This window comes from Lepidochelys olivacea (genome assembly GCF_965140295.1).
Source record: "Lepidochelys olivacea isolate rLepOli2 genome assembly, chromosome: 9".
Lineage (NCBI taxonomy): Eukaryota > Metazoa > Chordata > Testudines > Cheloniidae > Lepidochelys > Lepidochelys olivacea.
Window position 1 is genome coordinate 85,746,327 of NC_140419.1, and position 23,244 is coordinate 85,769,570.

Consider the following 23,244-nt stretch of genomic DNA (forward strand, 5'->3'; position numbering starts at 1 on the left):
CAGAAAAATTAATGGTATGGAAAGTGATTAATGGTGAGTCAGTACCGTAGTGTACTGATCGGCTTTGAGACTCAGCCGGGCCTATTCGATCACATAGCACCCATCAATACTTGAGCTTTACGTTGCTTGCAGGTAGGGCAGAAGTGACATAAATGCCCAAACACAAGTCAGCTAACTTACAGTGTACTCGCAACTTGTGACTGACTTTCTCTCCCAGGTGTCTCTGGAAAGCCAGGCCTGTTTGGTTTGCCCGGAATGCCGGGTCGGAGTGTAGGCGTTGGATACACTTTGGTGAAGCACAGCCAGTCAGAGCAGATCCCACCATGCCCAATTGGAATGAATAAGCTCTGGGAGGGTTACAGCTTGCTGTATGTGGAGGGGCAGGAAAAGGCGCACAACCAAGATCTAGGTGAGTCAAAAAGTCTCTGTCACAAATGAGGCAGGCCAAATTCCACTCCCCCGTACACACTGCACAACTCCCACTGATTTCACTGGGCTTTGTAAGAGGTGTGAATCTGAGGGTGGAATATGACACTGAGGGAGCAATGATACTTGCCACTTGCTTATCATCTGGGTCTGGTCTTTACTAGCTCTTGCCTTTTGGCAGCAGCTTGTTGAGCCCTTTGTTCTCTTCTCCATTCCCCTCCTCCCTGCCTCCCTCCCCCACCCAGGTTTTGCTGGCTCCTGCTTGCCTCGCTTCAGCACCATGCCATTTATTTACTGCAACATCTATGAGGTGTGCTACTATGCCAGCCGAAATGACAAATCCTACTGGCTCTCCACCACTGCTCCCATCCCCATGATGCCAGTGAGCCGTCTGGAGATCCCACAGTACATCAGTCATTGCTCAGTGTGTGAAGCACCTTCCCAGGCTATTGCAGTACATAGCCAGGACATTACCATCCCGCAGTGCCCCGAGGGCTGGCGCAGCCTGTGGATCGGATACTCTTTCCTAATGGTAAGAAAATCGATTTGTTAATGCAAAGACGGTCACACTGTACGAGGCTTGTTTTAATATTGGCATTAAAACCTAAGTATTCACTCCTTAGGTCAGCTCGTTGTGAAGCTTTCAGTTTCTTGGACGCAACTGTTAAAACTAGCAAACTTAGTGGCAAAGTCAAACTCTGCCACTAAGTTTGCTAGTTTTAACAGTTGGGTCCAAGAAACTGAAAGCTCCACAACGAGCTGACCTAAGGAGTTCCTTGCGTATTACCAGCAGGCCTAGTATAACCTCAGCCATTTTGTTGCCATTTAGCTAACTTCTCAAGTGTATTGATAAAGTTTACGGTGGGGTGGAAGAAATAGAACACTTCCATACTATCAAAGAGACTAGTGGCCCGTAAGAACTGATTCCTTTAAACCTCAAAACAGCTAATTAACTATAGAGAGACAGGGTCGGTGAGGTAATATCTTTTACTGGATCAACTTCTCTTGGTGAGAGAGAAAACTTTTGAGCTTACGCTGAGCTCTCCTTCAGCTCTTCCCAGACCTCTAAGCCCGAAGGCTTGTCTTTCTCACCACCAGCAGTTGAGCTAATAAAAGATATTATCTCACCCACCTTGTGTCTCTAATATCCTGGGACCAACATGGCTACAACACTGCAATTAAACTATAGCACAGACATAACCCCTTCTTCTCCCTGCTGTATGGCTTTTTCCAGAACGTTCTACAATGAGATTTCCTGCTAGCTCATTAAAGTGTGATTGCAAAGTGATTCTAAAAATAGCACTGTGATTCTTTATTGTTTCTCAGTTTTCAAATTTCCTCACTTCGTAAGTGAAAAGCTGCTTTTTATATTACCAGAATCCTATATTCAACCCAGGGTTTGCATTCTTGTGCTTTCCCCCATAACCCTTATCCAAGTGACATGTAGCTACAGGTGTCCTGGAGGAGCAATTTAGATTTCCCCGTTTTGTTCATGGCAACATGTAGTCCGGGAGTCCCCGGGTAACTGCCTATTTCCTTCTTTGGAACTCAATTAAATGACCATATTCATTCTAGCACACTGCAGCTGGCGCGGAAGGTGGAGGTCAGTCCCTTGTCTCACCTGGCTCTTGCCTCGAGGATTTCCGTGCTACTCCTTTCATTGAATGCAATGGTGCTAGAGGAACCTGCCATTACTTTGCAAACAAATACAGCTTCTGGCTGACCACAGTCGAACGCACGCAGCAGTTTGTCGGTGCTCCTCCCTCAGAAACTCTGAAAGCAGGACAGCTCCGAACCCGAGTCAGCCGTTGCCAAGTGTGCATGAAGAACTTGTAGCAAAAACAACCCAAACAAATAAAACTTTGCTACCTAAGAGTTTAAACCTCATTCATTGGAAGAACTATAAGCACATACACCCACCCATTCTGCTGGTGGTTTGTGGATAAGTTACAACAGCCAGAACACTACTGAAATTATGTTTTAGATCCATAAGAAACATAGCTCCACACAGAAGGAAGGAGGGACAGACTAATCTCTGAAACCTCTGACTGTTTTGTGGAACATGGTGCTACACTTTTTCTTTCATGTTTGTTTTCCTATTCATGGCTACCTCAGAAAGTCTCTGAGCCTTTCTCATTCACATTGCAGAGTGACAATATTATATTATACAATATTATAATAAAGCACTCCATATTATATCACCCATCCGTTTGATGCACTCATCTATAGCCAATGATAGATTTTCTTAAACAAGTTTGTGCTTCACAGATTAGTTGTCTTTGCAGAAAGCATTTGGCATGGCCTAGGGCAATACACATTGATTAGATGAGAAAATATGTAATGAAATGGATTTTCAGTTGGAAAGGAACTTAACTCTAAACTAATTAAAACAAATCACTGCAGCAGAGGTGCTCAGAGTATTAAGCATTAGATACTGAGAACTGGCTTCCCTGGGAAGTTCTTACTTAAAGATGAGCTTGTTTTGTTTTGCTTTTTAAAGGAATTGGCATAATCTTTGGTTTCAGTGATGCACGAGCAACTTGGAGCCAAATTCAGACCAGCTGTAACTGATTTTGCATTCCCTCTCCATGAAAAATTTGGATTTCTACCTGGACTTAAAGCCATTTTCATTATTCAGCACAGCTTTATCACTATTGAAATGTGTTCTATGTAAGCACACAGTTCAAGATTTGTTGTTACCCTTTTGCACCCTAGCAATTTGTGACCTCCAGAATAATTTCATTAGTATGTACATATGAAATCATCTTTCCGAGGTAGCCTTGGAACAGTTTTTTTTGTAAGTATTCAATTTGTGTATATTTTAAAATGTAGAAGCCTTATTATTTAGCATTCAAGTTTATGGAAACATAGAAGCAAGCAGTTGTTGGATGTACATTTTTTTACTGCTAAAATCACCTGTTTTGTATTCTTCATCCACTGGGCTTTATTTCTACTAGTTAAAAAACATTACTGTATTTCTAATGCACTGTTAAATATTCACACAATTCCTTCAGGTTATAATTACAATCAGTGGTTTTCAGACTATATGGGAAAATAGAAATTAAGAGAAAGCCATAAATACAATATGTCTATGCTGAGAACTAATTAAGGCTAAAGTTATTAATTTCAGCTTCTTTCTACAGTGAGGTTGACAACACCATTGGTATCAGCGTTTTTAGAGGATTTGAAGCGAGGGCCTTGTAAATTCCAAATCTTTTTTTTTTTTTTAATTGAAAGACAAAACTACAGAAAAATGTGTGTTTTAGTTGGGACTGCTCTGATAAATCACATGGTATTTAAAATGGGGATTCAGTGAATGCTTAGGTATGAGACTTTGAAATTCACTTTCTGCGAATATTGTGGTCAGTAAAACTCAAATCGCTCCAGTGTTTGTTTTAAAAATTTGAGCAAATATTTGTGGAAAACATTTTTATTTATCACCCATTCTACTCATTAGGTGCCAGCAATAGAAGCATCAGAGCACCAGTTTATTTGTTTGGATGTTGAGGGGAGGGTGGGGAAAAGGGGATTCTGCTCTAGATGTACACGACTGAAATACACAAGTCTTTTCAGGAGCAGGGTCTATGTAATTGTTTTGCTTTATGCGCCATGAGTAATCTCATTGCTTTCAGCGACAGACCTTCCATTGACTTCAGTAGGGCCAGGATTTCACCCCGCTGGGTACTGTTAAGCACGAACATGTCTTTGCAAGATCAGGGCCACAGTCTATGATCTTCTTCCACTCCTGGCTCCAGAGCTTCTTCCAGTCAACCCTGTATTTACCCCCTCTCCTTCCAGTTGCTACCCAAGACACTTTTCCACGAGGCCTGTAAACTTCAGATTTACCCTCTGAGTTGTGTTTACATAATGAAAGATAACAGGAGGGCAATTAAAAAAAAAAAAAAGGATGGACTGAGCAGGACATATGCCTAGCTTCATTGCTCAGTCATCTAATGGGTACGTCCCTTTTCTGGGTAGAAGTCAGTCATCCTTTAGAATGTCAGCTTTTAAGAGCAGGGGCTGCATTTTCATTTTTGTCTGGAAGGCACCAAGCACCACTATGGTCTTAAATGAATACTAGAAAAACAGCGTGGGGTGGCATCTCCTTTTGTTAATGTTCAGTTTCCAAACTGTGGTTAATAAAGGCAAACAAGACATTAACTATTGGTCTGGGTAATTATTTTTGTTCAAAAGTCATGTTTTCCCATTCAGATGCTGAGCATCAGCATCTCGCTTCACTTGGGTTTTGCAAGTACTCAGCACATCTCCCAATTAGGCCCAGTATTCTCACCTATTTGTGAAGAAAAAATGAAAATCTCCCAATTTCAAACTGCACTATCATACCAGGCCTCATCCAGATGGGAACTGTGTTTTTAGGAAACATAAAATGTGACTCAAGAATTCATTAAAAGCCCTTGTACTCAGTGAGGGCTTGATATTTCTGAACCATTGTTCTCAGAGCTACTAGAGATATCCTCAATTTAAATAAACGTCCAACCACATAACTCTGTTAGGGACTTGTATATCTAAGGTACTTTTACCAAAATAGTCTTGATAAGGTAACAAGGCAGAATTAGGGACCTTAAATAATTTGTGTGTATCATCAGTTTGGGATAATTTTTTGTTTTATATTTACAGTCTGTGCAAAGAGCAAATTCACAAACTATAGCAAGTAGCCTATGAAATGCTTAAGAAATTTATTAGATGCACAGATAAAGTGCTGTTACAGAGAAACTTGTGTAAATAAATCTATTTTAAAATAAATAAGATACAGTTAAAACAAACCACCTTTGACTTCTTGTTTTAACAAAAATCATCAACCTAAGTTTTAAGTTCAAGGTGAAATATGTCATACCTATAGCAGTGATCGTGATCTATATCAACTAATTGAGTCTCCTGTTTGTTTTAGGTCTCCCAGAAACAGGAAGGCTATTCCAAATTTATACATTAGACATAGTTCCTTTTACAGAAACATTGTTGTAATAAAAAGTGTGGTTGCTCAAATATATGTTAAAATATTTAACAAAGAAACAATTTTCTCCTGATCCAGTTGATCTTTTAAACAAGATGATGAATTTATTCCTATGATGCAGCCACAGGAGGGAACAGAAGTAAACATCCTCCCTTAACTCAACACCATTTTGCTTTCTTTAAGGACTACACATTTGCATCCGAGAGCAAGAATATCCATTTGGGTCATCCCTTTCTTCAAAGGTAGAGCCCAGTGATATACCATAGTCTTTACTTTAATATACTGTTTTTGCCTTCATCTCAAAAGGTCCATTTGTCTTCAAATAGGATGCATGCTGGAAGCAGAGATTCCCTTTAAGTGTCTGACAATGGGATCTTTGCTTCTCTTTCCACCCAGGGAAAATCTTGTTAAACTGTCACTGTCTGAGTTTTGGGTGCTGCTATGGTTTTGTATTCTGTTGTCCATAATTTCAGGCACTTGTGGGCTAGAATGGCTGTTTCTCTAAAGTCAATGCAATATGTTCAACACAGAAGAATCACCATAGCTTCCTTCATACACTCAGGATTTCAAATTCTTCTTCCAACTCAAACAGTTTATCAGTAGATTCAATAAGTTCTGCCAACAAAAATGAAAACAATATGAACAGACATGCCTATTGCTTTTCACTTTGGAAGACTTTTTAGGGCAAGATATTTTGTATGCTGGAAATCACATTTAGCCTTTTGTAGATAAATCTGGTGTTCAAGTTGCTACCGGTATTAAAGACTGGATTAGCTAATCACATTGAGCATAAAAGACACTTAGCAAAGCATAGCTGCTCCAGCTGTGATTATTTCTCCTACCTGTAAATTGAGGAACATATTGCTGCACTATAGTCCACTCAAGTCAATACAGTACCTGCTCCTGATGTTGTCACTTCTGGTTTTGCTGGAGGTATGAAAGGAGGCCAATGGGCTGGATGATTTTGGACTAACTCAAACATCCGAAGACTCTGCTGCTTCAGAATCTCCTGAGGATAAAGCACTTTTTTTATTAAAAAATATATCATATTAATGGAAAGTCCAACAACAGATCTACTTGGCTGGTCAGTCAAAACAGTTACAAGATGCAAAAAATAATAATAATAAATAAATTATGCCCATGTGAAATGGAATCCTGTTATACTCTTTGCAACCCTCATTAAAGGTCATCATTTTACAGATCTACATATAGTGAATTTCTTCGATCAGAAACATGCATGGAAGGTAGCTCTCTCAAGCTCTACCACAGATTGTCAGTCATGTTATAATTAGCTCTGATAAACAAAAATGATAGTTTGTGTGTGTGTATGTGCAGCAAAGTGGCACTAAGAGCATGAAATAGTTTCCTACCTTTGAAAGTACCAAAGAAATTACTCTTAATTAGATCCTTACTAAGTGCACCGTCGGGTGATAGGAGCAGAGGACAAACACAGCAGCTCCACAAAGTAATGGATTTTGAAGGACAACTTTTGATCTGAGATGATCTGATTTGATCTGTTATTACTAAAACAAAGTTCCACTGTACCTCAAATCTGGTGAATTACTTCTAACCTGTTTTTTTTAAATGGGTTTGCAAACTGCCTTCCTGAGGAAACCATCAACTGGTTTTAGGAATAAATATTTTCTGGAGTTTGAAGTCACTGGGCCCTCAGCCTACTATTACTTCCCACAATAAGTTACTACTAGGGCTACTAGGATGATCCAAGGAATGGAAAACCTGTCTTATGAAAGGAGTCCCAAAGAGCTTGGCTTGTTTAGCCTAACCAAAGAAGGCTGAGGGGAGATATGATTGCTCTCTATAAATATATCAGAGGGATAAATACCAGGGAGGGAGAGGAATTATTTAAGCTCAGTACCAATGTGGACACAAGAACAAATGGATATAAACTGGCCACCAGGAAGTTAAGACTTGAAATTAGACAAAGGTTTCTAACTATCAGAGGAGTGAAGTTCTGGAACAGCTTTCCAAGGGGAGCAGTGGGGGCAAAAGACATAGCTGGCTTCAAGACTAAGTTTGATAAGTTTATGGAGGGGATCATAGAATCATAGAATCATAGAATATCAGGGTTGGAAGGGACCCCAGAAGGTCATCTAGTCCAACCCCCTGCTCAAAGCAGGACCAATTCCCAGTTAAATCATCCCAGCCAGGGCTTTGTCAAGCCTGACCTTAAAAACCTCTAAGGAAGGAGATTCTACCACCTCCCTAGGTAACGCATTCCAGTGTTTCACCACCCTCTTAGTGAAAAAGTTTTTCCTAATATCCAATCTAAACCTCCCCCACTGCAACTTGAAAATGGTATGATAGGATAGCCTTAGAGTCTATAAGTTGAGACCAGAGGTGAAAGTAAGTCGATATTGTCTGGTATGGCGTACTGGTAAGAAAAGCCGACAGTACTGGCAGGGCTACTGATGGGGCGGGGGCAAAAGGGGCAGTGGCTCCGGGCCCTTTAAATGGCCGCCGGAGAACCAGGCGGCGCAAGTTTGGCCCCAGGCCCTTCCGCCTGAGGCCCCGCCTCTTCCGGAGCCCAGAGCCGCCCCCCCACACCCAGGACCCCAGCTGCCCTGCATACTGGTAAGTCCAGTAAGTTACTTTCACCCCTGGTTGAGCCCATGCACAATGTGAGCATTGTCCTGCAAGGGGCCAAGAACTGTCTGTAGGGTGCACAACACACTCAGCTCCTATGACTTAAAGGGATCCAGCCTCTCACAGAATCAGGCCTCAGAGACTCAGTATAGCGAGTTTTAATTATAAGGCATAGGATATTTAATAATACATCACTATTAAACAGCAATAGGAAGTCTCAGGAAAGGAACTAGCCAAGACAGAGCCCAAACCATTGGTCATTCAGTAAGAATTGGCTTTTTAAAATAATGTGTGTTTTTACCAGCTAACTAGATTACTTTAGATATTTTTACACCCACTTTCCAAACGCTAGGGGATCCTGGTTTTCAAAGTGCTATATAATCTTTGCTTAGCACTTCAACAGCATTTCTCTTTCCTTATATATTCTTCTATAACTCATTTAGCAACTGTACACTGACAGATATTTACGGGGAGTTTTCATTTACATTTTTGTTGGTAAAATATGCAGATCAAATTAAAAGAATACTCCATTGTTACCTTTTGTACAAGACTACACCAGTTATCAAAGTCTTTTTCTTCTTTACAAAAGAAGCCCTGAAGGGGGGAAAAACACAGATAATTTTTCCTCTGCAAGTTACATGCAATATTAGCAAATAAGGCAGAATAAAGCCACTGTTTTGCAGTAGCACATACGATCATCATGCGTAAGACCCAAAATATGTATCAGACTAAGGGCCAGATCCTGAACTAGAGTAAAATGAACAGCACAAGGAAAAAAAGTTGAAAAAACAAGGAACTGACATGACATCTGCCAATCATCATACTGAATGCTCTGCTCTTTTCCCCCTCTCCTGTTCATCTGTCTTATCTATTTAGATTATAAAATCTTAAGGGCAATGACTGTATTATTATATGTTTGTACAGTGCCTAAAGCAAATCTCGATTTGAGGCCCGTAGGCTCTACCGGAATTCAAATAATAATAATTGCAGCTCCACTGAAATCAATAGGACCGTACCAATTTACCACATTTGTGCATCTGGCTGCAAGTTTAACGTGCCACCGGGGATGAACATCCATATATATGACACTTCCAAGAATGGCTGTACTGTGAATATCAGACTCTTGGTTCTATTACTGAATGGACTGGTTGGTTGTGCTTTTTCAGGGTTTGAGCATTTCCATAGTTAAATGTTACTAAAAGCAGATACTTTCCCGCTAAAAGTGATATTATTAATAACATATGTTTACATCATCTTTCATTCAGGAACTCAAAACACTTTACAAACATTGGGCCAATTCTCATCTTATAGAGAGGAGGAGAATGAAGAGTAACCTTACTGATGTCAATAGGGCATGTAACTGGAATGAGATCAGAATTAGAGTCATGAAGCATTGTAAATATCCCTGTAAAGTATCCTGGACTGTAACTACTACTAGTTTGGTAAACTGAGGCGTGAGGGAGAGAAAGTAACTTGCACAGAACCCAGGAATTCTGATTAAATTCCCTGCTTCAACCACTGCACTACAATAGCTCTGCAAAAAGTGGAGGCTTCTCTATTACCAAAAATAATTAGCCACCCCCATTCAAATATCCAGTTTCCTTCTGGAGGTAACAATGTAATCTCAGCAAAATTACTGTATAATTTACCCGTGAAGATAAAGTCTATATTTGTGAAAAAAATTTTGTAGTTATTCATGACTCTGCTCAAGCAAATGCACAACTACCCTTATCAGTACTTATGAGCAGTTTTGTAATAGAAGTTCATGCTACATTTCTTCCTGACACTTACTAATGCTACGGAGGGATCCAAATTCATGATCTTCATTCGATGTGGGGCCTGCTGACAATGGAAGCTCTGGTCATCAACCATACCGTTTTCCTCCAAATCTACAAAAATCTGAGTGGTGTGAGGATCTAAATAGATCAGCTGGTTTCCTGTGCAGGTAAAATATATTTAATCAAATTTAATAGTTTGTAATAGCACTGAAGCTGGACTTGTAAGATAGAATTTCAATCATCATCATGATTAAGATTGATTAGACTTTTGCTAGCTGTGTGTTCTGAAAATGGAAAATTCAGGAAGAGCAATGCATTGTGGCACCATATCTGGTATTGCTTACTATGGTGATCTGTAGTGGTTTGAGCATTGGCCTGCTAAACCCAGGGTTGTGAGTTCAATCCTTGAGGGGGCCATTTGGGATCTGGGGCAAAAACTGGGGATTGGTCCTGCTTTGAGCAGGGGGTTGGACTAGATGACCTCCTGAGGTCCCTTCCAACCGTAGTATTCTATGACTCTTATATTTTCCTCTATTTCCTAGATCTAACATAACATTTAAAACTTTTAAAATGTAAATTCTGCCATTCTACAGGTCACAGGATGACCACTCAGTTAGGCGTTCAACATTGTTTCATATTAGATTTGCTGAGAGATTGAAATAATGAGGTCTGAATAAAAATACCACAGGTTTTATAGAAAAATGGACTGATAGGTCATAAATAGAGAGCAATTATTCATAACAAATCAAATGGGGTGAAGTTTCAAAAAACGAGTCTAGCACTGTAACTGACAAAGGAAAGGCAAGTGATAAAATACATTGATGCAAGGCTAGCATTAAAAGACAGCAAGATCTAGTGAAGTTAGAGAAATGAGCAGAAATTTTAAAAAATGAGCTTTAATCAGGGAAAATGCTGAGTTATACCATTTGGAGAAAAATGTGAAGCAAAAGAATAAAATGTAAGACTACAGATTAGGAAACAATACAGGACTACATACTAGTGACATCTGTCTAATAGATTTGCCAAATACTATTCAACTAGCCTTTCATATCACATTACTCTTGCTGATGCTACTTATTTCTATACCCAACTTCACTCTACCTTTCCTATAAAAGATCATAGTGTATTATTCTGGAGTTATCTAATTATCTGTTTCTCCTATTCCCCTTCTCTCTTTCCTTAACTACATTTCCAAGCAGCTTCAGTTTTAAATTTCCTGATGTTTCTTCAGACCAGGCCCAGTTCCTTAGCCCATCAACTTATCTGTAATTAATTTTTTCCTTACCTAAAAATCCTACGAAATAGTACGCATTATTTGGTTTCCCTCCTAATGCCCCCAAAGACTGTGGCATCTTAAAACATTCCTAGAGATTCAAAGGGGAAAAATGAAATTTTAGTTGTCCTGTATATTTGTATCACAGAGATCTAAACTGTTTGTAAATGACATGCAGCATAACAATCATTTCAGGGACAGTGACTTACTTTAAAAGCATCAATATAAATCGGATTGATGTGATTTATCCCTAGTCGTAGAGGTATAATGAGCAAGAGAGGTTTCCAGCCTGAGCAAAACACTGCTGTGTTCTTGTTTTGACTTAGAGCACTTCTGTGGGAGAGTGTGCTGCCACGTACAGCAGTGCTGCTCTGAGGAGGGGACCAACACATTTTCTCTGTGGGAGCAAGGAGGAGAGACTTGTCAAGTCACTAAGGACTATATTATAAATGTTTCAAATGAATGGAAAATTAAGATGCTTTTTCAGAAATCTTTCTTACAGAAGGTCCCAGATGTTAAGGAGGATAGTGTGTACGTTGTGGCTGTATAATTACAAGTAATTGTAGTAGGCACAGACTAGGGCGCTGGGTTACAAGAAGATGTTAGGGCTCAGGTCGATGACTAGGAGATGATAATTTACTAGATGAAGGTATATTTAACCACACATGTAGCACCGTAAGCTTTCTCGGGTCAAGATACCTCTTGCTAGAGGAGGGGGTAACAAAGTGATGCACAGTATTAGGTATCCCAAGACCTCACTCACTTACACACACACCCACCCACCTTATTTCTCAGCTAGGGTAATAATTAAGGGCCAAAATGCATTTTGTTTATTGACTATATTTTCTTAGGGTACTTGGGCAAATAAACTCTAGTTAAAGTGAGAACCAGTGTTTGTAACTTACTGATGTCTTCAATGACCACGGTATTGTCCATAGATACATAAACAGCTAAGGAATTCCATTCATCAAATAAAGCAAGCTTTCTGGAAAACATTAAGGTAGAAATTAGTGAAAAACTGCATTGTCATTCAGAAGCCAAAACTGTAGCTTGGCACTCAGTGATATTAGATGGATTTTGAATAAATATATAAATAATTGCTTATCGAAAACAGCATTCATTGTATTTTTTTATTAGTCAAAGTATAATTATGATGTAGAAGAGAATGCAGAGATAGCATGAAGGTGAAATAACTTGTGTGAAAAAAGTCTTGGCTTATTCCCAATAGCAAAGCAATCAAACTCAACAACCTCGATACTTTATTATTATTTTTATTATTTGTGTTACCGTCACACCTAGGAGCCCCAGTCATGGCCCAGGACCCCATTGTGTTAGGCGCTGTTTAACACAGAACAAAGACAGTCCCTGCCCCAAATAGCTTACAAACCACTCATGCATGTGTGTAACTTTATGCATGAGTAGTTCTACAGAGCTCAGTGAGACTACTGATGTGCATAAGTGTTGGTAGGATCAGGCCATAAATCTGCCATAAAGCTCGGCCCCAACCAAGTGAAGTCACAGACACTATGCTGGGTCTGCCCTACTATTTTTATGTAGTTCAAAAGAACATCCTTAAATGAATATACTGCCTTACAGCTCTGTAAACCGCTATGTAGGTTTCATTGTTAAATTCTAGTTAAAGCAGCTAAAATTAAATATATTTTGTAAGGCTCTCAAGTGATTAAAAAAATTAATCGTGATTAATTGCACTGTTAATAATAGAATACCATTTATTTAAATATTTTTGGATGTTTTCTACATTTTCAAATATATTGATTTCAATTACAACACAGAATATAAAGTGTACAGTGCTCACTTTATTTTTGATTACAAGTATTTGCACTGTAAAAAAAAGGAAGAAATAGTATTTTTCAATTCACCTAATACAAGTATTGTAATGCAATCTCTTTATCATGAAAATTGAACTTACAAATGTAGAATTATGTACCAAAAAACCTTCATTCAAAAAAAAAAAAAAACAACAATGTAAAACTTTAGAGTCTGCAAGTCCACTCAGTAGTACTTCTTTTCAGCAAATCACTCAGACAAAAAAGTTTGTTTACATTTGCAGGAGATAATACTGTCCGCTTCTTGTTTACAATGTCACCTGAAAGTGAGAAAAGGTGTTCTCATAGCACTGTTGTAGCCAACGTAGCAAGATACTTACGTGCCAGATGTGCTAGAGATTCACATGTCCCTTCATGCTTCAACCACCATTACGGAAGACATGCGTCCATGCTGATGACGGGTTCTGCTCAATAACAATCCAAAGCACGTTCATTTTTATTATCTGAGTCAGATGCCACCAGCAGAGGGTTGATTTTCTTTTTTGGTGGTTCAAGTTCTGTAGTCTCCACATCAGAATGTTGCTCTTTTAAGACTTCTGAATGCAAACCCCACACCTCATCCCACTCAGATTTTGGAAGGCACTTCAGAGTCTTAAATCTTGGATCGAGTGCTGTAGCTATCTTTAGAAATCTCACATTGGTGCCTTCTTTGCATTTTGTCAAATCTGCAGTGAAAGTGTTCTTAAAATGAACATGTGCTGGGTCATCATCCAAGACTGCTATAACAGGAAATATATGGCAGAATGCGGGTAAAACAGAGCAGGGGACATACAGTTCTGCCCCAAGGAGTTCAGTCAGGAATTTAATTAATGCTTATTTTTTTAATGAGCGTTATCAGCATGGATGCATGTCCTGTAGAATGGTGGCCAAAGCATGAAGGGGAATATGAATGTTTTACATATCTGGCACGTAAATACCTTGCAATGTCAGCTACAAAAGTACCATGCAAATGCCTATTCTCACTTTCTGGTGAAAGTGTAAATAAGAAGAGAGCGGCATTATCTCCCTTGAACATAAACAAACTTGTTTGTCTTAGTGATTAGCTGAACAAGAAGTAGGACTGAGTAGACTTGTAAGCTCTGAAGTTTTACAGTGTTTTGTTTGAGTGCAATCATGTAAAACAAAAAAATCTACATTTGTAGATTGCACTACGTACTTGTATGAGGTGAACTGAAAAATCCTGCTTCTTTTGTTTATCATTTTTACAGTGCAAATATTTGTAAGCAAAAATATACACTTTGATTTCAATTACAACACAGAATACAATATATGAGAAAATGTAGAAAAACATCAAAAATATTTAATAAATTTCAATTGATAGTCTATTGTTTAACAGAGCATTTAAAACTACGATTAATCACGATTAATTTTTATCGCAATTAATTTTTTTAGTTAATCATGTGAGTTAACTGCAATTAATCGACAGCCCTAATAATTTGTTTTATCACTCTATACTGTCAGCATAAATAAATGTAACCTACTTATAAAACATGATTTTTTTCATATAAAACTTTTGTAGAAGAAATGCATTATTTTTCTTACGTATCTCACGTTTGATTTAGAGACAGTCCTACCTATGCCCTTGTCAGACATGGACAAGTCTTGTGACCTCTGACTCAAATAATCCTTGTATATAATTGACTAAAAGCAGGACCTCAGTTTAGAGAATACATGGGTTTAAGCCAACGGCTGCCAAACTTTACATTGTTTCAAAATCCAGAACTGGAGGTCATCACTCTTAGACAGCTATGCTGCATCTGAATTGAAATATTCAGGGTAAGTACATTCTAAATACGTATGTATGTTTTGCTTACTTTAGCACTTGTGCAACTGTATTTGGTCCAAACCATTCTCCAATCGACTTCCCCTCTCCTACACCCATCTGTGCTGTTTTTATTAGAAACAAAACACATACAAAAGAGCACAAATATCAGGTGACGACGTATTAAATGGCACATCCTATTGATATTTTGTTGCACGCATTCTAAGACTATTGTAAAATATTTACATATAATCAGATTATTGATATACTATCTATTCTCTTTTTACAACTGCAATGAAGATTAGTTTCTGTAATTGAAAAGAAGCCTCTGAGCTGCATTCTGACACACTGGTCCATAGACGGTAGTGAGGGGTGCCAGTAAAGAGAATCTATGTTGGTAAGCACTAATTTATTATTATTAAAGTCTGGTCCCTAATAGTCACATATTTTATCCAGAGCTAGTTGTTATTTCTATTGTACATGCTGGATTTAGACCTCAGTATACATTTGGATGCATTAAATCTTCTACATATACACTTATCCACTTTGTCTCCACAATCCTCCTTTTGTTTTGTGACTATATATTTTAAAATTAATACATCTTAAACACATTAGCAACTTGAGGCATAAAAAGCTGATGATACCTGCCCTTACCCATTTGGTGGATAGAATAACAGCAATCTTTTCTGTCTATGAAGCATCGCAAGATCTTGTGATATTCTTCAGGTTGTTTTTTGTGTCTCTCCCAATGCCAATCTTACAGGGAAGAAGTTATATAGATTAACTAACATACTCCAAACGCTATCTAGCATTTCATACTACACAATCATGAGCGGCGCTTCCCCCCCCAATTTACACCAAAGGGCAACAACTCTTTAGAGGCAGCATCAGGAGATTATTTAATTTAATAGAGAAAAGGTCATGAAGATTCCACTGAATGCATCCGATGAAGTGAGCTGTAGCTCACAAAAGCTTATGCGCAAATAAATTTGTTAGTCTCAGGTGCCACAAGTCCTCCTTTTCTTTTTGCAAAATAATAGTGTCAGCTTCTCTCAATAGGAAGACGTGTGTTCTGTCACAAAAAAGGTGCTGAATTTATTCCTGAATGCAAAAAAAAAAAAAGGAAGAGATTGCTTTTCTAAAATACAACAACATGAACGAAGAATGTTTGAACAAAAATCTTGACAGTCAGAAGGAGACCGTAAGAACTTGTCTACACATTTTTTGTACCACTTCACTGTATCAGTTTAGAAACAGATATAGTTAAAAGTGGCACACTCTTTACTGTGGACTAAGTTACATCAGTATATAGGTGTCCACAGTAGGGTCTGTACCCATTTAACTATATTGGTATAAACTCACATCTCTAACCAAAACAGCTGAATCGATACAAGAGCTCTATGAATATTAGGCCTAAGATTACTCTGGTTGTGATCCTGAAATACTCATACAGGTGTTTGGGTCCACACTTAGTGAATTCCGTTGCAGGATTGGGGCCTTAGGGTGGAGGTAGGGAAGCTATCTGCATATTTGCCTGTAATTTGCAGTATTGTTGTAGCCACGTTGGTCCCAGGATATTAGAGCAACAATGTGGGTGTGGTCATATCTTTTATTGGACCAAGCTATCAAGCTACAGAGAACTCTTCTTCATTTTGCCTATAAAGCAATTAGTACAATTTGGGCACCACAATTAACAATTAACAACACAACAGGAAATCAGTCAGGCGGCCGCAGTTTCCACCCAGGCACCAGCTTCGTTATTTGTCATGCAAAGCTCTATTAAATAATAAAGACAGGAGTCCAACTTGGTAAACCCTTTGTTCTTATTTTTCTGCTTAACCACCAAAACAATTCACCCCTAGTGGGTCAGAATGAAACACTAACAATTTCCTCTTGTCTGGAGACATCATTTACTAGTAATTTCTGCCAATCATTCTGAAGAGACTTTCACTAGTTACTGTAGCACTACATCTCTCAGCTGATGTCTATTGTACTGGGCTTTCACACCAACATTAAATGCCACCCAAACAGCACAGAGCCTCCTAACATTTCACAAAGTAACAGTATGCTCACCCCTTCCTAAATGCCTGCAAATCAGAGCCTGTGCCAGCATCATCTGTCCACATCGCAGCATGCATCCCCAGCCAGTATCGGATGAAGGGCCTGTGCCTCCTATTAACAAGAATTATTACAATTAATATGGGTTCTTGACTGAAATTAGCACCACAAAAATCTAATTGTTGAAATCTAGGTAGTCAAGAAAAAAGTTTGGCTCTTTAACAAGCATACTGTGGATGAAGAGAAACAGAAAGAAAGATTTTTATCACCAGTCTGGCTTCTAAATAAGTGTTCAGGATCTGCCAAGCAGATCTGTGTGGAAACCAGTACTGATACAGCTCAGTAGAAGCAGAATTCTTTGTTGATGCAAGACAAAAGCAAAGAAGCAACCATGTAAAGCTGTTTACCAAACTGTGCCAAATTCAAGGATAAAATGTACAAGCCTATATGCAGGACTCTGTACACTGTGCTAAGCCAGACCTAAACTCTGCAGTGAGGCCCTATGAGCACTATGAAACCGAAACAAAAATGGAGGTGTAGGCAGCAGACCTAATGGAATTCAATATGGAAAGAGTAATGCAATCAGTACAGTAACCTCCAAATTTTAATATTACATGATAACCCTCATTTTCAGTTTGCAATATACTAAAAGTATATATGTGTGATATATATAAGTGTATGTGTGTGTGTATATAAGTAAATACGCTGTATAAGCTTTGAGGGTTTGACACTGGAGGTTTTAGCATTTGGGTAGGAAGCAAATACAGATTTTGGCATCTGATGAAACACTGGACACAGTTTGGGTCTGTGGAGCTAAGAGCACTGGTTGGATGTAGTGAAATAATGAGAACCTATTAAGATTATTAGGAAAGGTCACACCTCTCCAAGCTATTGCTTCAAACCGTCTGCAGATTCAGGAAGCCAATATTTTCTATTTGTTTATGTTTTAAGGCTGTCTTCACAATCATGAGGGCTAGAAAGATAAATCAGTTTAAACTAAACGCTTAGATTCTTAAGCAAAGTTCTGCATCTAGAAGTGGATTCTACGGTAAATTCCAAGAGTTTCCTTTATTTGTTTCTATTTAATTTAGTGCTTGAGAAAGATGCTAAGCTGACTGTCCTGGAAATCTATCAGAAGAACAGGCAGAGCATGGACAGTGACAATGAAAGCATTTTTGATGCTGTTCCATCAATCTATCTCAACCCTGCAGTAGAAAAACTACCTCGAGTGGTGAATGGTACTTACTCTCTAGCAAGATTGCCAGTAGTGTTGTCAATCATGCCAATTGTGGTGGTGGTTTTTTCAATCGTGGCAGAGACCATGAAATAACAGGTTTGGGACTCTACCCACCTGAGCTAGATTTGAACTGGCAACCTAAAGGTAAAGGCTCTGTATCCCATTACCAATCCCATAACTTATCCAGTCCAAACATTTATTTGGGTGATGATTTGGGAAATTAATTTAATTCAACCAGAAAATTTAAGTAGGCTTTTTAATTCCTTTAATGTGAAGTCATTTTTAGTGTGTGAATAAACAGGTTAAAAACATATTTCTTGCACAACAGATCTACTGTGCATTCCCCATTCATTTGAGAAACATTCACAAGTTATTTCCACTGCTAGTATAAACACAAGGACCAAATTTTCTACTGGTGTAAGTGAGCACAGCTTTCAGTACTAGCGAATCTGGCCCATTATTTCCTTTTTGTTTTCAGGAGTAAAACTCATACCTCTAAGTCCTCTAATAATTTAGGAATCAGTAAGTTCATATACAATTATTTGACTCCTCCCACAATTTTAATTTCCAACAAGACAATAATACAGAAAAATTGGGCTGTTCACCCTAAAGATACCCACCAATTGGTGAAAATTTTCTTCTATATGTAAACCACAGACGAGCACTTATATCCAACAATAATTTAGATTTGTCTGGAATTAAAAAACAAAGCCATATTAAACTACTAACTCCTAACTGCAAAGATCATTTGGCATTAACAAAACATATAGGATATACAGGAGATGTCTATTTACTTTCAGATACAAAAATAACGTATCACTTTTAATATTCAGAGCACTTTATATATACAAACTAAACAAAGTCTATTGGGAAAGTGTGAAGCAATTATTAGCCATCAAAGGTTAAGAGAGTAGCATTTCTGTTTTGAATAGCTACAATAAACTTGAACCAGCTACCACTATGCAGAACTATTCCTTCTGAACAAAATTACACACAGGACAAGAAACTTGGAGAATTTCTACTAATAGGGACCAATTTTGGTCTGAAGGAGGAAGGATGAGCCTAAGTGCATAGTCCTTTCTTCCTCCACTGAACCCTCTTCTGCATATAAAGGGACAAGACTTGCAGGGAGAAAAAGTGAAATGTCCACTTTTCATGGTATCTTCTCCCTCACACTTGCAAGGATTTCACCACCTTAGAGAATGTTAACCCTGAATACCGCAGGGATAGGTGGGAGCATGTCAATTTTTACTATTTAATTCTTAAAACCACCTTAACTTTCAGCTGAGAATATCATGCTTTAAGAAATTCATACATCCAGCATAGTGGATTTGTTGTTGTCTGAACTACTGTACAGACTTAATTTTCTGGTCTCCTGATGCAATGAATCAGCAATTAACAGTATTTACTTCATATTTTAAAATGCAATTTATCACTTCAGCATATGCTTCTGATTTACAAAATTACAAAGGATTTGTCTGATATTTGCTGCATCACCACGTCCAGTTTTAAAATGAGCTACAGTAGATACTCAGCTGCCTGCTCTTTTCTTATAGGAGAAACTTTAAAGGGTATTGTCAGGACTTTACTTTTTTTGGTGGGAAGATTCTGTGTAAAAAATGTTTTCTCCGTAACTGATAGATAATATCACAGATATTAAACATTCTTAAAAAGTCAATTATTTATTCCATGACATTTGATGACTAGAAATAACCCACCTAAAGTGAGACTAATCTGCAGGATAAGTGTGCCCTGTTTGCAGAAACTGTGACAGATGCTGTACTCCCTACTTCGGTAAACCTCCTGCCAGCTAATTTCATATTAGGGTGACCACCACTGTATACAGTTGGTCTGCTTTTTAGAAGTGAGTTTATTTTTGCTCTCAGAGATTTATGTAGTGATAATGTTATGAACACTGAGAAAATGTTGTGGCATATGAACTATGAAAGTTATAGCTGGATTTTCAGTATAAACATACCTGTCTTAAGGTGGTATTGCCTTCCCAAGATCCACACTGACCCATCTGTTTCTGGAAATTCTTCTAGGTATTCCGATAAGACAGTGGTCTGGTTTTCATACTTGGATAAAACTGAACAGGGACATAGAAAGTTAAAACTCCATTTTGCTCCCTTTGTTCTTTTTGGAGCACTTGGAGTTCTTATACTGCAGCTAGATCCAACCAGTGATCTAGTCCAGGGTTTTGGGGTTTTCTGACCAATACTTCATTCTGGCAGCAGCATTTACCCTGTTTTCCCTCAGCAATATGCACTGCCATTAAAATGGACAGTGTTCGTCGCAATTTTGTATATTAACTCTCCAGAGGCTCTGGGAGACACTATGGCTGGCACCTGGACCCTAGAGCCCAGGGAAGAAATCCTGGTGCTATAGAAGTATATGGGAGTTTTTGCCACTGACTTCAATGAGGTTAGGCTTTCACCCAAAGTCTAGATGAACAATTTAAGTCCCAGTCCTGGACTAAACACAGTTAACTTTAAGTACATGAACAGTTCTACTCATTTCAATGTCACTATTTTTGGTGGGAGGTTATGGAAATGAAGGAATAATTCTTCAGCTGTAAAGCTAAGCAATTGTTTTTATTTGCTTTGATTATTTTTTCTTTCAAATGACATATTTAAGAAATACACAATGAACTGATGTTTAATAATTAAATCATATATATACACATGCTAAATATGTTTAAGTTGCATGTAATATTTATATTACTAAAGATTTATAGGCTCTACTCAGGATTACCCATTTTGCTAGGCACTGTACAAACACAGAAAAAGATACAGTCCCGGTCCCAGTGAGTTTACAATCTATGACCCAATCTTGAAAATACTTTTGCATGCAAGTAATCACAATGAATTTAAAAGGACTCCTCACATGTGTAAAGTTAATCATGTGTCTTTCTTTTCTAATTGCCATTAATAGCAACTATACACAACCACCTCTCTTGCTGTAAAATAATTTAATGTGCTTACACAATAGACTACAAAATACACTGGCTTAGAACAAAATGTCTACAGAAAAGATAAAGTTGACATTCTGGCCAACATTTTAGAACACTTAGTCCCATTTTAACTATTAGATAAATTAGGTCCAAAATGTAGGCTCTTTGTTGAAGAAAAAAGATTTTACCGCAACTAATAATAAATTTTTTCAAAATGTCAAACAAAAGTTTTATACTATTTAAACATTTCTGAAAGTACTGAAATGTAAACAGCACCATTTGTTTAAGTGCCTGAAAATCAGAAGTCAGAACTGACTACTCAGAAAGTGAAACTGACCAAGTTTTACTGTTCAAGGTAAGCAGAGTGAACATTAAACAGCATAAAGAGTAAAAAATATTGACTGTTTTAAATTAATTTTAATAATATTAGGTAAATAACATACTTAAGGAAACATGCAGTTTTAAAAATATTATACTTTAGAATACCCTAGAGAGTTTCACACAAACCCTCCTCAGATTAGGGTATATTATCCAGAAAATTATCATTCAGGCATCAGCTATAATATTTTTCTATTCAACTTGTATAAATGATTGCTAGTTACTGTAAAACAGTGAACTTTAACTATAAGTAGTGTGTGTGCACACACACACACCCCTGCTTCTACTGGAGCCAATGGGAAAAATCCAGGGCCATAATGAAGGATTCACTTAATACCAAGACATTTACATGCATAATCAAAATGATTTCTGATATCATAATCTATTGAATGCATATTGTATTGACACATTTTATTTATTCCATCCAGCTGGCAGTCACAACTGTCAAGGGATCAAGCTTCACTGCTGCAGAGAAGTTGATGTCAGCACTATGCTAAAAAGCTTGAATTAATATCCATGCAACAGTAGAGCAGACTTTTACACTATAAATCCGGGCCTAGATCCTGCAATTTAATAAGTGTAGTGACAGGATTTAGGTGAATTACATGCTTTGAATACTTCTAAATTTACCCAATAAACATATCTAAATATGACAACTGTACAAGTGGATTTACTCAGCTCTATTTTTTGTCCTAAGACTTCTATTAAGTGGACACCAACACCTAGTTTAGGCTTCATATTTAGGTTCTGTAAAGAAGTTTCACAAAAATGTAATACTGTACTGCATAACATAAAGTTATGCAGTAACTTTATGCAGTAACAAAACACAAAGTTTTGAATTTAACCGTTCTACTGTAAGATTTTCAGTAAAGAACATCAGAAATGGAAATGTGAAACTGACAAGTGTGTTTTCATTGGTCCCCTGACTGAACTGCAAAAAGCAAACAGCATGGATGGAAACAAAATCAGCTCTGCACTTTTTAAGATGTTTTTAGTAACTGATCTAAGGAAACTCCGTGGTGTTTTTAATCAACGATATTTTCATCTGGCTGGACAACCAAGTTTGAGATGAGTCAAGACCGCTCAAGGATACACTGAAACCTGTTACCCACAGCCACCTGGCCCAAGAGCTAATCAGAGTTCAGTCCCAGGCGAGTTCCCCACGACCAGCTGCCCTGCATCAGGCAGGCACCTCAGGCCCTTTGGGGGCTGTCACTACTCGGTTTCGCTGCCTGGGGCGCTGCTGGGTTCACACAGATTTGCCGCTGGTCCCGGAGGTCCCAGCCTGAGGCTCTCGGAAGAGCCCTTACGGCAGGACTGACACACGGAGACTTCGCAACTCGCTTGTGTCACAGCGCCGGACCCGCACGGAACAGCGGCGGCGGCTGCCATCTTCCTCTAGCGCAGCGGGCCCGCCAACTGCCCCCCGCCCAACCCCGCCAGCCTCTGCGGCGCGCCACGCCCAGCCCGGGGAAGGCAGCCGGGGTCCCGGCCCAGCCGTGGCCGCCGGGCTCGAAGCTCGGCGGGCGGAGGATCGGGGCCCGGCGCTGCCCTCCCCGGGAGCTCGCCCGGCGGGCCGCGTCCCAGCACCGCGTCACCCCTGGGCTGTCACCGCCCGCGGCCCCCGCAACGCGCCCGGGCCTGGGGCTCCCGCCCGCGACCACCGCCCTGGGCCCGGATCTGAACTGCCCGCTACACCCGGCCCGCGCCCTAGGCCGGGCCCCCTCCCTGCTGTCCCGCCCGCCCCTGACTGCTCCCTTCCCGCCACTACCCCGCAGCGCCCCTTCCGCCGCCCAGCGAATCCCCCTCACTCGACCCCGCCGCGGCTCCCCCCGTCTCCCCTCACCGGACTCCATCCTCCCGCTGTCACCATCCTCCCAGCCGACACACAACAAGGCGGCGGCCGCGGAGCACGCTGGGAGTTGTAGTTCTGCGGTGGGGGGGGGGGACACTCAG

The 23,244-nt window shown here is 39.2% G+C and overlaps 2 protein-coding genes across 6 annotated transcripts in view; one reads left to right on the top strand and one right to left on the bottom strand.

The window, feature by feature from the left end:
• The window catches only part of COL4A6 (collagen type IV alpha 6 chain), a 191,391-nt gene extending 186,804 nt beyond the window's left edge, over positions 1-4,587 (top strand). For all 4 annotated transcript variants that reach the window (XM_084638926.1, XM_084638927.1, XM_084638925.1 and 1 more), the window contains 3 exons: positions 218-409; positions 672-958; positions 2,002-4,587. In XM_084638926.1, the coding sequence (XP_084495052.1) occupies positions 218-409; positions 672-958; positions 2,002-2,262 (740 nt within the window). In that variant the 3' untranslated portion in view covers positions 2,263-4,587. The remainder of the gene's footprint in view (positions 1-217; positions 410-671; positions 959-2,001) is intronic.
• Positions 3,599-23,232, bottom strand: ATG4A (autophagy related 4A cysteine peptidase). 2 transcript variants are annotated; one of them, XM_084638931.1, is made up of 13 exons: positions 23,135-23,232; positions 19,936-20,046; positions 18,578-18,649; positions 16,736-16,834; positions 15,317-15,418; positions 14,715-14,787; positions 11,959-12,038; positions 11,263-11,450; positions 11,066-11,144; positions 9,794-9,939; positions 8,540-8,596; positions 6,296-6,407; positions 3,599-6,013 (listed from the first exon to the last, which is right to left on the bottom strand). In XM_084638931.1, exons 1-13 carry the CDS (start codon positions 23,142-23,144, stop codon positions 5,949-5,951), a joined length of 1,194 nt encoding a protein of 397 aa, XP_084495057.1. In that variant the 5' UTR covers positions 23,145-23,232; the 3' UTR covers positions 3,599-5,948. The 2 variants fall into 2 exon arrangements, with proteins under 2 accessions (XP_084495057.1, XP_084495058.1); XM_084638932.1 differs by lacking the exon at positions 16,736-16,834.
• Between the last annotated feature and the right edge of the window lie 12 nt (positions 23,233-23,244).

Coding starts and splice junctions, on each gene's coding strand:
- ATG4A (XM_084638931.1), bottom strand. Junction 15,419..16,735: donor TTGCAGGCATTTAGGAAGGG/GTGAGCATACTG, acceptor CTTCCCTGTAAG/ATTGGCATTGGGAGAGACAC. Junction 11,451..11,958: donor CGTGGTCATTGAAGACATCA/GTAAGTTACAAA, acceptor TTGCTCCCACAG/AGAAAATGTGTTGGTCCCCT.